An 18,119-nucleotide genomic window follows, 5' to 3' on the forward strand; every position below is an offset into this window, starting at 1 on the left:
TTGTCACTCAAAAGCTACGCTACCACAAATTTTGTGTACGATGGGTGCCCAAAATGCTTAAGAGCGCCATAAGGAACAGCAAATGGGAGAAACGTTGACATTTTAGGAGGCCTAAAACAAACATGGTGATTTATTACTGGATCGATTCGTAACCGGTGACGAGACTTGGGTGAAGCACGTCAATTGAGAGACAAAATTATAGTCCATGGAGTGAGGGGCACACAAGGTACCCCCTAAAATCAAGAAAATGTTTGCAAACCTCGTCAGCAAGGAAATTTATGGCGACAATGTTTTTCGATAGGCGAGTTGCGCTCCTTATTGATTATCTCGAACGTGGAGCACCCATAAATTCTGCCCAGTACTGTCAAACTTTGCATAGCCTTAGAAGAGCAGTTCAAAACAAACGCCGAGGAAAGCCGACGTCCTAAATTTGTTTTTCACGACAATGCCCGACCTCACATGGCAAACCGCACTAAAGAACTCCATAATTCATTAAAATGGTAAATTTTCCCTCATGCGCCCTACAGCCCCGATCTTGCACCAACTGACTTCCACTTCTTTCCCAAGATGAAGAACTGGTTTGCAACGCAGCGCTTTGATGACGACGCCGAACTCCAGGCGGGCGTGAGACACTGGCTGAAGTCTCTGGCGGCAGAATTTTACGACGAAGGTCCTTCAAAGCTCTGACACCGCTATGATAAGTGCCTCAATGTGATTGTTGACTATGTGGAAAATTAGTATGCCAGTCGCTCTTTCAGATGTATGTAATAAGATGTATTTCTTGTACTTAGTTTCTTTTTAATGCCAAAACGTTTTCTACTTTCTGAATAACCCTCGTATTACGGGCGTTTAACAAGCTCATCGAGCCGTACCTCACCAGGAATTATTTTCGAGATCGACTGTTTGCAATGAAGGGGAATCAGAAGAGTGGCTGAATATTTACTCCTGAATCGCTGTGTCTTTGTCTCACACATATGCTTTGATGCATCATTAATCCTCATTTAGTATCAATGTTATGAAAGTGTTAAACATACTTTTTGGTTTTTTGAACTGATAGTTCTAACCACTGTACAATATGTGTGCTAAGTTTGTAAATGTATCGCTAAATTGCACTAGGATTCGGTATGGCAAGTGCCACATCCAGGTGAAAGTTTTAGGGGCGATTAGACGAAACAAGTGCGCGAAATATGAACCGTTACACTCATTTGCTAACACGTTCCTTGCCAGCTAACGGCGATTGCTTGATAATGGGCCTTATTTTCAAGTTTCCACCTTTTATTTGAGGTACAATGTTGGGCAACGTATATGCCAGGTAGGGATGTCAAAAGTGATAACTGGTGGGGTCAAAACATTGGTAAGACTCTTCGTCGGTCGAAAAGCTTACGACATTGGTAACAGGTTCGCAGCCTTCTACAGTATAGAAACCACAAGCACTGTTCCTCATTTCATGTTCCATAGCAGCAAGAGTAATTCACCTCAGGAGTTATAAACACAAGGTGATATCGATGGACATGTTTGTAATGCCAGAGTTTTGAATTCAGTGTAAGCGAATAGTGCTGTACGAAAGTCTGGGGTTAAATACGTGCGCCATAGGCTATGCTTCCTATAAAGATCATTCTGATTTACAATATATTAATTGATGTAATATACAGACGATTTCGGCAAGATGGTCTGTCACAAATAGCTCCCATTTCGTACAATCTTTAGAACTCGGGCCTTCTTAACAGTGTGTGCTGCAACACAGTATGGGTTTGATGATGACCGAGACCATGGAAGATTTGACCACTGAATGAGTACTTTATGAAATCAATTACGAAGCTAATTGTTTCCACCTAAACATCAGAGGTAAAAATTATCAACTGAATATCTCTTTCAAGCAACTCAATGCTGAAACGCCAGAAGCACCCTAAATATAGAGGAATGGCTTTGGACAGACCCTTCTCTTTCAAACGACACACGGCAAATACCGCCTGCAAGATCAGGAAGTGTCACAGAATCCCGAAACTTAGTGGCCGTAGTGAAACACGTTACGAACCTCAGAACTTTAATATAGTGATAAAAAATTCTCAAAATGACATATGGCTTGTACAAGACTCTCCCTCCCCCCCCCCCCTCTCCCCCACCCGTACCAGTACCTGATTCTGCCCTTATTAATGTCACTTTGTCCGCCCCCGGTAGCTGAATGCTCAGCGTGACGGATTGTCAATCCCCTGGGCCCGAGTTCGATTCCCGGCTGGGTCGGGGAATTTTCTCCTCCCAGGGAATGGGTGTTGTGCCGTCCTCATCATCATCGTATCATCTTCATCGACTGCAGGTCACCGAAGGGGCGTCAAATTGAAATACCGGCACCCGGCGAACGGTTTGCCCGACGGGGGCCCTAACCAGACAATTAAATAAATAAACTGTCACCTTCTGTGTTTGAGGAATGAGCTACAGGCGCTGAGTTCACTGCTGGATAGCAGTAAGTCGGGTGATGTGAGACAGTGTGAAATTTCAGTAAAATGCTATGAAAATTATCGCAGAGCACAACAACCAAATTTCAGACTTCGATTTAAAATAAATCAGACTGTCCGTTCCAAAATCAGCAAAGTAATAATTCACAGCGGAAAATGAGAGTGAAACAGAAATAACGATCACATAAGTAAACATGGATACAGGATAGGATAATCAAATGAATATAAATATCTCAAAAATGTGCCTAAATTACGGTAATTATTGCTATTTAACTTAAGAGTAACAACGTATATAGTAGACTTGTCGTTTGTTTAAAAATAGATGAATGAAATTACGGCATAGCCACTCTACAATCTCACAAGAAAATCGTAAAGATATAGCGCTAAATCTGATAACCTCTGTTGCCGAATGTTGTGCATGAGTCTTGGTGGACAGTGTTCGTTCCGAAACTATAGACGTCCAGTCCCAGACGGAGAAGAAAACGGATATGGGAAGTATCAAATCTTCTGCATTGTATAGGTTTCCAATACTGAGCCATGTAGCACGACTCCCTGCACAGAATAGAAGCATTCAGAAAAAAATACAAGGAAATTATGACATTCCTGAACTATCCATCCGCCAGGACACAACCCCACTGGTAAAAATCAGCTACGATCAAGTGACTCATCATAACATCTCGTCCAACAGCTTGTAGGCGACAGATTCAATGCTATTGCCGAATTGTGGGAATTATTGAATGAAAACTCTCCCTACTATCTACGATTCATCAGAAATAACCACTGGATTTAAAATCCCTCATCACATATGAAAATTCGCGTGGCACGTGTTATCTGTGGAGGAAATGAAGAGCGGTTTTGGTCGCTCTCGTCATATATCGGGAAGTTTCAACGGCGTTTGCGAAAGAAATGGAGGAATGTGGTCATGGACAGTCCATCCGCCAACTTGTCGAAGAATGTGGCCTAAGAACATTCCCTGGTTATCTTATGGAGTTCTTTGTTACAATATCCTTGCCCACTGATAGGCTGTTGGTAACTAATCTTGGCATCCCCAATCAGTACTTTAAATTTTAAGTGGCTTTTTCTTTAAATATTTTGTAAAACTATGACTACCAGACATAAAGTAAATAATTAAATACTTTGTAAGATTCACACTAAATTGTAAGGGTTACGCTCCTGAAAGTAATAGTGTTTAACTGTCCTTGTAGTCTTCGAGATCGTGTGAATGATATACTCTCTAGTGTCTAGTCTCTTAGGTTCTACAGGCAAATAATTGCATATCACGTTTCACAGCGATTTTAGAAATCACGCCGTCTTTGTTAAGAGGTTTTTCGAAGCTCTAACTCTCAGTAACACGAGGGCTGTCTGAAAAGTCCTCGGCCTCTGCCAAGAATCACAGCAATACCCGCGTGATTTTTTCCTCCTTCGTTGGTACATGTGTTAGTTGACGTCACGTAAAGCTGCAAGTCACTCCAAACAGCAGCTGACCGTAAGCAGTCGTTTGAAGCAGTTATGTTGCGCATGGTATTGAAAATGGGAAAAAATAACGAGTGTCGTGCTGTGATGAAATTCTTCGTAAAATATGGTTGAACACCTACTTAAATTCATTTTAGGCCCGCTAATGTGAATGGCGCCTCTTCACCTCCAATTCCTATCTTGAAGAAATGGGCAGCGGCATTTGAAGCCGTCCGTGAAAGAATACAAGATGACCCACGCGAAGGACATAGCGGAAGGGCTAACAAACCGGAAATCATCTACAAAGTGAATGATATGACTCTGCAAGATAGGCTTATAAAGGTGCGTGGAACTGCTATTGTTATAGGGATATCAGAGGAATAGTATGGTGTCATCTTGCAGCAGGAGTGGATAACGAGGAAGCCTAGCTCACTACAGTTTTCGAAAGGGCTTGGTCTGTTTTAAGAACAACAGAAGTGACATTATGCGTCGATACATGATAGTGCATGTAACACAGATTCACCAATACACACTAGAATTGAAATAGCAGTCTATGCAGTGAACAGAAGCCAGTTCTTCAGGCAGGCAAGGACGGTAACATTGGTAGATAGGATTGTTGCATTATGGCATATGTGATTTGGGACGTAAAAGAAGTTTTGTTGATTGACAATCCTGAAAAAGGTTGAACTACAACTGGAGTATACTACTCTCAACTTCTAATAAAACTGGACGCAAGCATTCGTGAAAAACAGACCCTGCCTTAAGAAGGAAAAATCATCTTCCATCAGGACAATGCATCTGTCCACATACGTGTATTGACATTGGGTAAACTGAGGGATTTGCCTTGTGAAGGACTGTAACGTACACCTTATTCGCTTAATTTCGCTCCCTTGGACTTCTATCTGTTGTCGAAACTAAAGAAATTCCTCGTTGGTCAGCGTATTCGTCCAGTCAAGAACCCACTGCGACTGTAGAGAGGAACTTTGCAGCACTTCCGGCGGAACATTATAGATATGAGATAATGGGATTGGAACATGCCTGAATAAAATGTATTGACAGTAGAGGAGATGACGTTAAAAAATAGAAGTTCGTTGAAAACATGGTCGATTTCACTGTTAGGGTGAGAATTGGTCAAACTATCAAATCCATTCCTGCCTCCTTTGACTCCCCTCCTTCTTCTTCTTTTTAAGGTGTTTCTAGTCTCCTAATGGTAGGCCCAAGGTTCAGCGACATTCTCGCACAATGGTCCTGAGTTTGACTTATTCGAATACGGGTTGCACTCCCGGCAGTCGTACATTCATTAGTGGTGGTAAGGCGGTGGTGAGGTTGGCCACTGGACAGCTATTAGATTCTAGGCGACGCGGCGGTGGCAGCTCGCGTACCCGAGAGAAGCTCGTAATCCGGGCTGAATTAGCGTGATTGCCGCCGCGGTGGAGGACTCTCTGAAGGAGGCTCTTCAAAGGTCTGGCCCCGGCCCCGCAAAGGGCTCCTGAGCCGCCCCTACCCGCGCTGGGAGGGGGACTGCGGTGTGCCGCCCCCACCTGGCCTCCGCCCCAGGGGACAACACCCTGCTTGGCGGCGCTCCCTCCAGCTGCGAACTCGAGTGCAGGTGCTCGTTTCCACGTTACCGGTACCGGGAGGGTCAACGCGCGGTGACATCTGAAGGAAGTGGTTTTTGAGACTGACCTCTGGTTGAAGACATAGTTGTGATTTTCACTCCGAAAAATGCACCTCTGCGTGCTAGTCATTCCTGTGCATGCCTATTCATCTCTATAAGTATTCCACCCCTACAGATCCCCCCCCCCCCCCGCCTCTTCTCTCTTCCATCATTAGCAAATTTACTGTTTCTTGGTGCCTTACAATGTCTCCTGAATGCCAATCCCTTCATTTAGTGAAGCCGTGCCACAAATTCCTATTCTTCCCAAATCGATTAGATACTTATTCATTAGCTACCCTACCTACCTACTGCCTACCTACTATTCAGCCGGCCACTGTGGCCTAGTGGTTCTAGACGCTTCAGTCCTGAACCGCGCTGCTACTACGGTCGACAGTTCGAATCCTGCCTGGGGCATAGATGTGTGTGATGTCCTTAGATTACTTAGGTTTAAGTAGTTCTAAGTCTAGGGGATTGATGACCTCGGGTGTTAAGTCCCATAGTGCTTAGAGCCATTTAAAAAATTTTAACCTACTATTTATCAACCTTTTATAGCACCTCATTTCAAAAGTTTCTCGTCTTCTCTGTACCAGCATCCAGTTTTCAACACCTGCACAAGGTCGCACTCCACACAAATATCTTCGGAGGAAACTTTCCACTTCAGTTTATCACACACTGGAAGAGAGCCACGTGACGCAGTATTTAGCACACTGGACTCGCATTCGGAAGGACGACGGTTCAATCTCGCGTCCGGTCATCGTGATTTAGGTTTTCCGTGATTTCCCTAAATCGCTTCAGGCAAATGCCGGGATGGTTTCTTTGAAAGAGCACTTCCTTCCCCATCTTTCCCTAATCCGCTGGGACCGATTACCTCGCTGTTTGGTTGAAGGCCTTCATAAAAATGTTCAAATGTGTGTGAAATCTTATAGGACTTAACCACTAAGGTCATCAGTACCTTAGCTTACACACTACTTAACCTAAATTATCCTAAGGACAAATAGACACACCCATACCCGAGGGAGGACTCGAACCTCCGCCAGGACCAGCTGCACAGTCCATGACTGCAGGGCCCTAGACTGCTCGGCTAATCCCGCCCGGCGAAGGATTTCATAACCCAATGTCTCACCTTATAGTAAATGATCTTGGCTGTATTATTAAAGTCCACGAAACATTTCAGTTCCTAACATTTCGTCCAGCGATGCGACTGGGCATTTTCAGACGTGTTTGTGGTTCCAATGAGTCCTGTTGACTAACAGGTAGGACTTTTGGGAGTGATATAAATACTGTGAAAAGCGGTATGCTTCGGAGGGGTCACATGCGTCTCATATTAGTGGGACCAAAACAAGATGTGCACCTATGTATAGCCAGCAAAGTGTCGTCAAACCAGGGCTTTTTGATGCGTTCAGTGTTACAAGTGTCTTATTTATGGTTTACAGAGGTATGGGTTGCAGATGTGCCATTTTGCTGTCGAACTGGTACAGCTCTGTAGCAGTGGGCTGCTGAGAATAATGAAGAAAGGGCGGTCTGAAATGTTGAAGAAGAAATTGTGTCATATATTTAACAGTAACCGACATGGTAAATTCTCTAGGATGAGTTGCCTCGCTTAAGGTAGCAACTTCATATAGACCACTATTACCATATGACTCTAGAATATATCGGATGCTCGTCCTAAGATTTTTAACAAAATTAAGATGTGTGACTATCTACTCTCAAACCATGGCTTCTGTATGGATGGAGACTTCCACAGTTAAAAACAAACTGATTTAGAATAGTGACAAAACAGTTGGAACAGACAGTTTCATGTTGATCATCTTCATTGTATGAACAGACATGTGTAACAGATTTAAATATCAAATAAGTTGACAAGGAGTGAAAACCGGTATCTGCAATCATATTATTGATTTTATAAACTTCCCTGTATGCAACTGTGAAAAACTTTTACATCTTGCTTGACTGAAGAACACGTTATCAGACTGGAAGCTACAGTTAATTACAACAGAGTTTATAGCGAATTTAACTTTTTGCAACACTGTCTAAAAATACTAAACACCAACAAACTGTCTTTGTGGGTCCGCAGCTCGTGGTCGTGCGGTAGCGTTCTCGCTTCCCGCGCCCGGGTTCCAGGTTTCGGTTCCCGGCGGAGTCAGGGATTTTCTCTGCCTCGTGATGACTGGGTGTTGTGTGATGTCCTTAGGTTCGTTAGGTTTAAGTAGCTCTAAGCTCTAGGGGACTCATGACCACAGATGTTAAGTCCCGTAGTGCTCAGAGCCATTTGAACCATTTTTTTGTCTTTGTGGCAGCCGCTTCTATGTAAACTGTCGAGTAGCTTACAGAGCAGTTGGTGTGTTGAGTTTACCATTTTTTGGGTAGAGGAAGGGGGGCATAAGAATACCTGTTAAGTTGACTGGTGTACCAGTAATCAAGACTGAGAAATAAATAAACTAATATGAAACGTCCAGGCATTTTAAAACGGTGGGTCGTATTGGAACTCGAACCGGAAACCTCCGACTTTTGGGGGCAAGCCTTGTTCCGACTGAGTTGTCCACACATGATTCACAACTGTCCTAACACACGAGAAACTTATACAGCCGAATTTCTCTGAAGTTTGAAAGGAAGCAGATGATGTATAGATCGGAGTCAAACTACGGCGTCAGGTTGTGAGACGTTTTAGTCTCGGTCTGTCACCCACTATTAACCTGCCATGAAGTTTGAAATCAGTGCATACTCTACTACACAGTTCATTCTGAAAACGTCCCACGGGCTGTGGCTAAGCCAATGTCTCTGCAGTATCATTTCTTACACGAAGGTTTGTTCCACAAAGTAGGCAGAGAACTTTTTCGAAATTTTTAGGGTAGGTGAAGAGATACTGAGGGAAATAAAGCTGTGGGGTGAGGTCATGTGTCATGCTTGGATAGCTCAATCAGTAGAGCACTTGCCTCTGAAAGCCAAAGGTCTCAGGTTCGAGTTCCAGTCGCAAACATGGTTTTAATCCACAGGAGCCTTCAAATTAGTGCACACTCCTCTACAGAGCAAAAATTCGTTTTAGAAATTATAATGTCCTTTCTGCCTGTGGTTTTTAATAGTTACCTTTAAAGTATATGTATATTGTTATCAAGCTCTCCAATAAGGATAAAAAGAAAGATTATATTAAACCTGGATATATATATTTTTCTCAGTCCAGGACATCGTCCTGTACAATAGTGTCAAACATAGATATTGTCAGATTGCGACTGACTCACAAGAATAACGTTATTCCAAAGATCGTAATAAAAAATAAGTAGGCCTAATGTTTTGAACAGACTTTTACCATTCCTGTAACAAAATTACTCATTTAAGTACGGCTAATGTTTTATATGAGCACGAAAGATGAAAATTGAAGAGTTCAAACAAAAAAACTAAATTAAAAAATGAAATGTCTGCTACAGTGTTTGGCGAAAACAAATAACGTAAAGAAAGAATATAGCCTGCTACTGGAGAAGAATGAGGCCTTGCTGGAGTGTTCGAAGAAATTAATGGATTAGGCGATATTTACTATGCAGGAGGATATTCGGAAATTATCTCCTTGTAAACGTCCATTCCCATACGGATCTGCTTAAAAGGTGTCACTAAACTTTATCTGAATGTTGCAGCCTTCGCAATTTGCAACTATCAATCAGAGAGCTTTTACAGAGTTTAAAACAGAATAACAATATTGAACGATATTTCATTTGCTAAAATGGTAAACATAATGTTCTGTGCGCAAATTCCGCTTCAATAAGAAGGCGAGTTGGTAATATACACTCAAAAGGAACTGGATTGTCTTAGCAGTATTAGTGGGCAGGAAACAGAGGGCGAAATTAAAATTCTCAAATGCTCTCAGCCAGACGAACTGTTGTTCAGAGTGTACATAAGTGCCTTGCCCAGTGCTGTGCGGTTTCCAGCACTGCTGGAGGCAGGTTCCTACCACTGCACACGCTGTGCCCTGACCACCACACTCTGGCGGTGGGTGTACTGGTTTTATCCGGCCTAAGACGAGTTGTTGATAAACAATACAGGCAGTTATTCTTCCCTTTACTGTGTTAATTTAATTTGCATTAAAAAATACAATCTTCATTGTGATCAGGGATCGAGTTTTCCTATGTGTGATGAACTTTGTCCAAAGACAAAACGCCTCCTGAGACTTGAAGTAGACAGTAAGCCTTTCAGGCAGTCTGAACAACTACCATGCTGATCTCAGTATCATATCATATTTGGTCATCTTCGTGACTATACTTGAGTATTAAGAGAAAATACAATTTAAGAGATAGAGAACCTTAAAGATCTCTCCAAAATGCGTCATTCTCAGTATGATTTTTTGTGCTACAGTGTCAAAAATGTGAATCCGGTGGCTAAACATGATAGATCTTATCCTGGAATCAGCTCTTTGTATTATTTAGCAGCTTATTATGAAAATCTTCAAATATTTTTCTAGAGAAGAACATTATCTCCTTCCCCCCTAAAATGTTGTCTGATGACGTGAATCATTACTGGGAAACTTCTAGAAATGTCAAGTTATGAATGTTCTGTCTTTGTACCAATAGTGAGATTACATCAGTTAGGCCTAAGATCAAAAATAATAAAACTCTATAGTAGCCCATTAATAACATCAACGAAAATATGTACCTGAAGACCCTTCCACACTTGAAGTATATGAGTCACAGTGTCTTTGCATTTGTGTCAAGTGTGGATATATATATATATATATATATATATATATATATATATATATATATGTGTGTGTGTGTGTGTGTGTGTGTGTGTGTGTGTGGGTATGTGTGTGTGTATATTCTTCATGGAAATAACACAGTGGCAATTACTTTGAGAGTGCCTTGCACCAGCGTCACCGAAAAGCAGCCAAAAGTATGTAGCTGAAGAGACAACGACCTTCATTTCTGATAAGGAATGAAAACTGGGTATTTGATAGCATTGTAATGCCCCTTATATTTAATATCCATATGAATAACAGCTTGTGGATTATAGATTTACAGTTTATTATTGCCATATCCATCGAATCTTACCTGTTAAAGCCTTTAAGTGAATTTACTAACTGAGTTTGAAGTAGGGGCATGAGCTGCCAGACAGCATTTTTTACCAATTTTGTAGTAGCCGACATGGTGTGTCACATAATGGGTATCACATAGATCATTTATAATTTATGAATCTGAAGAATATTTGGACAGATTCAAGTATTGCATAGGCACTATTTCAAAGGTGCCGAGACGTGAATTGCGACATTTATGTCAGCTTTATTGATTATCAGAAGGCTTTCGACAACGTAAAACACCAGAAGATTGTTGACATTTTAAGGAGCATTGAATTGGATGATAAAGACCCACGTATAATTGTGAACCTGTAATAGAGTTAGTCGGCTTCTGTGAGGCTGGACAGAGAAAAGACAGAAGACACAGACATTCTACTAGGGGTAAGGCAGGGTTTTATATTATACCCACCGATTTTCGGCAGCTATTCAGATCACATCTTTAAGGAAGCTCTGTGCGAAGTAGAGATGGGAGTGCTCTTAAACGGAAAATATATGAACATCGGATGTGCTGACGACACAATAATATTTTCTGATAGTGAGGATAGTTGCAGTACCATTTCGATAGACTTGCACAAAAAAGCTCTGAATATGGTCTAGATGTCAACCCTCAAAAAACGAAAACAATGATAATCAGTAAATGCAGAGTCCCTGCATGTCACATTGAGATATGCCAAAATCACAAAGAGCAAATACATAAATACATGTACCTTGGCACTACAATACATGACCAGTGGGATCCTTCTCATGAGGTGAGAATTCGAATTGTCCTCAATAAGATGAGTAACCTTTTAAAGAATCATGACTTAGCAATGACGACGAAGATCAGACTTCTATGGTGCCATGTATTTTCCACCCTGTTCTATGGTGCTGAAACATTGACTCTGACAGTATCGTTGGGTAAGCGGCTGGTGGCTCTTGAGATGCGGCTATACAGCAGAATGGTAAGAATACCGTGGACAGCGCACGTCACAAACGTCGAGGTTCTACGAAGAATGATGAAAGAGAAAGAAGTACTGGCCGCAGTGAAAGGAAGAAAGATCCAATGCGGAACAACAACAGATTCCATCTCATCCAGACCATCCTACAAGGAAAAATACCAGGGAAGAGAAGCGGTGGCCGGAAAAGACTATCCTGCCTTAAGAATATTATAACGTGGACCTCTAAAACACCTACAGAGCTATTTAGAGCTGCAAGTGACATGAAAAGCACTACAAAGATGGTTGCCAACTTCCGGAATGGATAGGAACCTGAAGAAGAGTAAGAAGTATTGTTACTGTGGATTGTTTTGCCTAATGGAAAATTACTGTTCTCGTCCAGTAGCAAACACCCTCTGTCAGTTACAGCATACATATTGTCAGGCTCCAGTGTTAGAATACTATTTGAATTCTGAACGCCTATTTCTTAGTTAAGAACAGCCAACTATAACCTTGTCTGATTATTATATTATTTCAGCCACATGTATTTCGCACTGTTATAGATCAATTATACAGTCAATTTGGACATTGAATAAAATTGAGACTCTTGAGCATCCATTGTACCTTCCACCAAAGTGGGTGCAAAAATCGAACAACACTCATGTTTCGTTGTGTGAAGAGGGGCTATTGAGAGAAAGGTTGCTAGCTTTAGGGTGTACATGTAGATAGGGTGCCTCGTTTTAATGGCTGGCAAAGTGATTGGGAGAGCTGTATGTGACAGTGTGTGTGTGTGTGTGTGTGTGTGTGTGTGTGTGTGTGTGTGCGTGCGTGCGTGCGTGCGTGCGTGTGTGTGTGTGTGTTTGTGTGTTGGCTTAGAAACTCTCTGACTTCTTTATATCGAAGAATGCTTAAGAAGGAGTTTGGGAAAGGGAAATGTGTGCTTGCGTGAGTGTTTGTGTGTATGTGTGTGTGTGTGTGTGTGTGTGTGTGTGTGTATGTGTGTGTGTGTTTGCTCAGGAGCTCTTGACTGCCCTACTTCCAAGAAAGTAACCTGGTGGAAAAACGAGCCACTCAACGTGCCCTGCATATAAACAACCTGGTCGTCTTGAAGTGTGTGTACCATGGGCTAGAAACCTCATAGCCCAACTGCCGTCAACTGCCAGTGACGATCCACCAATGGTCACGGATGCTTTACATTAAATACTTTGAAAATATCGTTCAATAACTTCCGATATTTTGTGGCTGGCGCTGAACGTAAGCTTGTAAAACACAAGCACTTCAGCAAACCGTATAAAGTATATATTTAGCGTATTAAGCTTATAACTGCCTTATTATAATCTCCATTTGACATCAAACCCACTTCCGTGCGAGGCTAATATATTATTACTTTTATTTGTTCGAGTCTGTTATCTACTGAATACCTACAGTACACTCAGCAGTTATTTAATTCTTCCGATGGAAATCAATATCCTTGCAGAATAAGATTTTCACTCTCCAGCGGAGTGTGCGCTGATATGAAACTTCCTGACAGATTAAAACTGTGTGCCGGACCGAGACTCGATCCGGCACACAGTTTTAATCTGCCAGGAAGTTTCAATATCCTTGCAGTTGTACTGCTTCTTAATTTTGTTTAGGCGCATCTCATAAACGTACTGTCGATTTCAAGGCAGTATTGTCTCATATTCAGGAACTCGACGGGCACTATCAATCAAAATACCCCTGTAGTTTCTTATAATCTATGCTCTATATTTATCAATGAGGAAAAGGGTATGGGGGATTACTTTCGAATAGTAATGGCGGAAACCAGTGGACATATCCACACACTCCTCTCCTATTTTATAGAAGCTGCTTCGTCTGTTCTGAGTGGCTACCTGCAAAATCCAGTAACCTCTTCAGTGATTACAGCTATTTACGGTAGTATTAAATTGAACCAACCTTCAGTAGCTCATAAGGAAGCAAATATTCACTGTTATTGGATTTGAAATGCTCCACCATAGAGAAGCAGATATATTCGTGTATGCATGGCATGTTGTCACGAACAACGAATGTAGCTTACAGCGTACTACAGTGTTAGTGGTCATAGTAGCCGGTCTCAATAGGCAAGTCTAAAGTGTCCAAAATGGAAGAATTACGTTCGCCTTACCCACTCAAGTATATATACAAGTTACAGAGTGGAACATTGCCGTTAAAGAGTGGAACATTTCCGTGTGAAGCAATTGTCAAGAAGTCTGGTTCACGAAGAGGTCGCCTTTTATGTTTATGTTTCAGACGCCCCGACAGAGGCGCCGCTGATCTCTGTGGAGCGGCAGCGAGACTTCATCGTGGCCAACTGCACGTCGCGACCTTCCGTGCCGGCCGCCAACATCTCCTGGCTCATCAACAGCCACCAGGTGAGTCCATCACGTACCTCGTAACGCACTTGTAGCGAACCGCTAAACCGTAAGTGAATATTCCGCGGAAGGCCGTAATGAGGTTCTATAACACAGGTCAATATCAATCCATATTGAATTTTTGTCACTTTCCTTTGGCAGTGTAACCAGACAGACGTATGTACTTCTGTCATGTGATCTTGTAACTGAATTTTCAGCTGGTGAACCCACTATTAAACAGAAATTTAGACTTTCCTTTACTCCGTTTTCATTCGTCGTATGTCAAGGCTGTCATTCCAGGTTTTTATGTTTTAGTTGCAAGATAAGAATCTCGTGTTTGGCTATGTACCGCCTCCTAAAGTCCTCTTCATTTCTCTGTTACCTTTAAGCTCCCTTTTAGGGTTCTCCCATGAAGAGAATTGTAGTATAAATAAGTTAGCATGTACTGGTCACGCACAAAAGGGGAACAGAGTAATTCGAAAATGAAGAGGGACCATGAAATGAGAAAGTAGGCATTGCAATTTGAGCTCCTGGTAGTTATGGTTTTCTATCCAAAGACTGGTTTGAAGTAAATCTCTGTGTCTGTGTTGCGCATGTCTCACATCTGCGTAACAACTACAACTTCCATTCATTTGAAAATGTTCATTGTACTTCAGACTTAGGCTCCCTTTACAATTTCGGTAAAAATAAACATACATCTATTGAATAATTATGTATTCCTTGCTGCCTCTGTTTGTATCCTCTCAATTGATTCTGTCTTTTTATTAGCTTTTGCCACAAAGATATTTACTCCCTGACTGAATTCATTACCTTTACAGTGGCTTCTTATCTACGTCTTTTCAGCATTATTCTGTTAAAGTTAACTTCAAAACCTTCTGTACTCCTCACGTCCGTACGTTTTATCACCAATGATTTATTTTCATGTAAGGCTGCACGATGTTTTCAGAGAGGTTATCCCAAGAGTTACAATTGTGTTCGATGTAAAAAATTTCTATTCTTCATAAAAGTTTCTTTTCTACCGCCACACTCCGGTCAACCTTACTAAAGACGTCGTCAGATACTCTGTTGCCTAAGTAGTGAAGCTCATTAACAATTTTTTCTCATATCCTATTCTGCATCCCTCAGCACCACCTAATTTAATTCGCCTGCACACCTTGTTTTTATTTTTGTTACTGCGCATCTTAAAACTTCTTTTCAAGACGCTATCCATTCTATTCAGTTGATGTTCCTAGTTCCTTGTCGTTTCTAATTTTATTTCTTCTCTCTGATTTAACTACCTATTTGTATTTCTCGTTCACTAACTTGACTGCGTGATGGATGTACAGATGGACTGACCTTCGGGGTAGGCTATAACCGAGTCTCACTGCCTTTTAAACCACTGCCAATATTTCGTATCTTTCGACTCTTATAATGTTTCTGTATTAATGATGTGAGTGTGGATATTTCGTTCTTCAGTTTGCCTTCTGTTATAAGTATTGCCCCTCGGTTTTCTACATTTCTCCTGAACCAAAACATATCAATTCACTCCATTGTACTACAGATATCTCGTGTTTAGCAACCATAACTTATTAAATGGATTGTTATGTATGGAGGCCTGTTAACCTGTCTTCTTTTTGGAAATTGATTTATTGCATTATTTTAGAAGTCCTGGCGTTTTTCCTCTGTCTTAATCATGGTGCATGTCGAGTAGTCGTTATTGGTTTTCTCTAGGGTATCAACAACTCCGAAAAACTTCATTTACTTCAATCCTTTGTTTCGAGTTATTGCTTACGAGTTCTATAAATATTGTTCGCTTCCTTCATCATTTTTGGAGCTGCTTGCAGTATTCTGTTGTACAACTGGTGTAAGTCTCAGCATTATGTCTGCTCGGCGACGACAGTGCCTTTGTTAAGCTGTTCATGGTGTTTCAATAGCACATCTGTTTTCCTGTTCATCATTAGATATTCTCCTGCATAACCTCCATTTTACTGCATTTATGACAGTTATATATTCACCAGATTACATATCCTGTTCATCTAATTCGGTTATAGGAGAACAAATTTGTGGGCTATAAAACACATAAGTGAAAGTATGAAAATAATGTTCCGCATTTACTTTGACGTATGACGTGGGAGGAAAAGAAGCTTTATACAGTCTCTGTAAAGTTCCACAGTCGAAAAATTAGTCAAGAACCACTGACCTTATGATGCAACAGACGCTGTATACTCTACAGCGGGGATTGTAAAGAAGTTTGCACATGAAAAATCAATTCAGATACCAACTACAACTGCGTGAGTGGGAAGAAATGACGAAAAGAAACTTAATTACCAAAAACTATTCAAAACTTCTTGCTTATAATTATAGATTTCCTTCTTGTTAATATTGGTAGTTGATGTAATTGCCTCGGTTTCCAACTACTAAAATACATTGATAATAACGGGTGATTTTCGGAACCCGATGCATTAATCAACAATTCTTGAAAATGGTAATAAATTAAAGAAATTTTAATTTTGGAGAAAAGTTTTCATATACTGCTATGACTGATTTAAGTAAGATACGATGCAAAAATTTCTCTGAATGAAGTTCCTGTAATTAACGATTTTTAACAATTATATTCCTTCAGTTAAGAAATAACAGAGATCACATTAACGACATTTGACATGTAGCTATTACATAAAATACTGAAGAAACGCTTGTGGATAACATACCTTTCATTCTCAAAATGCTCAAGCTGAAGCGTTATATTTTGGCATGCAGCTATTAAATACTATAATATAAAATGCAGTGGAAAATATTTTCAATTATTATATATCAAAAGGATGTGAACCAAAATATATTCAAACGAGTGGTGATTCGTATTCCGGACATCTTTCAATAATTGCTAGGATTCTTCAAATGGAGATACTAAAATTGTGATAAACTCTGTTGTATAATAGTTTTCTGAGATAATCTTACAGAAACTATAACTTTTTTGGGGTACGGATTTCTGAAGAAGTGCGTGTGTCTTTGCTTGTTATAAGGAACGAAAATTTTTTTAACGGAAGAAGCGAAATACAAAAGCTTTTCAATATATGTTACCTCATTTTCTCTTCACAACTGTGCCAAATTAGTGACATTAGCTTACGAACTGTAAATGTTGAAAGAAAAATCTCATTTGAGACTTTTCACTAGAGATATTTTATTTAGAATCCATAATGTGCATTATTTCTCCATACGTAAGCAGAAACTAATTATTGTGTTACGTGTCAAGTATGTAATCTTTTCCTTAGGAGGAGCAACTGATCTAGTGTAGCATTCAAATGGCACCTTTCAATACCCGTGAAGTAAAATGTAATGACCGAACGGTTTTGTAAACTCACCCCAATCCAGGAACAGTAAACACGATTTGATATACTTTTACTTACCAATTCAGTAACAGAGGGTAGAAATTACTCTTACAGGAATGTCATTTATTTTTGTACGATTCACAAAGTTGTGCGGACATTTCGTAGGAACTTTGAAGGACTAACAGTCCTCCGCTTCAAGGCACTTACATACACTTCCGTTTAACACTCCAACAATGTTACCAAATTTCTGTTAGTACTTGACTGAGATAATAAGGGAGTGCGTGATCTTTGTTGGAGGTCCTTCACAGAAGTGTGTATCCAGAGTGTTCAAAAACTGCGTGTCCAAACTGACAGATATTACAACAGCCGACAGCAAATATATTTCGTACAGCAACCGGGTAGCGAAAACACATAAGTGACAATTAAGCATGCGTATGTACGCCTGTAATGAAGAAGGTAAACGGCAAGGGTCGTAGTTGTTAACTCCACGACTAAGATGTGCAATGTGCTGACTGTTGTTTACAAGAGCACTTGCTGATCTTGTGGGCTGAGATACTTCTGCGTGTCAGAGGAAGGACGTGATTGCAGAATTTCGTGGTCACAGATCAGTTTATGGCACTTGGTGAAAAGCCCGGGAAGGATGTATAAATTGGCCTACGAGGTCCACGGGCCTCATCCCATTCTACTTCTTTCCCCGGGGATGCTTGGAAACCGAAGTGGATTCTACTCCTTTACAGGGTACGAGATTTTTCAGATATTTTATAGCCAAAGTTTGGAAATGAATGATTTCTTTGAGTGGAATTGAAATCTCGTACTAATTTTGAGTATAAATGAACAAGCTTTGTTTTTAGAATTATGCACATTTTTTGTTATCCAGGATAATTGTTCAGAATATAGAGTTTTAATCATTACG

At 40.8% G+C, this 18,119-nt stretch overlaps 1 protein-coding gene across 1 annotated transcript in view; it reads left to right on the forward strand.

Moving 5' to 3' along the window:
• The window catches only part of LOC124799178, a 777,782-nt gene extending 763,836 nt beyond the window's left edge, over positions 1-13,946 (forward strand). Inside the window, exon 4 of the mRNA XM_047262714.1 lies at positions 13,801-13,946. Coding sequence (XP_047118670.1) covers positions 13,801-13,946 — 146 coding nt within the window. The remainder of the gene's footprint in view (positions 1-13,800) is intronic.
• Positions 13,947-18,119: the final 4,173 nt, after the last annotated feature.

This window comes from Schistocerca piceifrons, chromosome 5 (assembly GCF_021461385.2).
Source record: "Schistocerca piceifrons isolate TAMUIC-IGC-003096 chromosome 5, iqSchPice1.1, whole genome shotgun sequence".
Classification (NCBI taxonomy): domain Eukaryota; kingdom Metazoa; phylum Arthropoda; class Insecta; order Orthoptera; family Acrididae; genus Schistocerca; species Schistocerca piceifrons.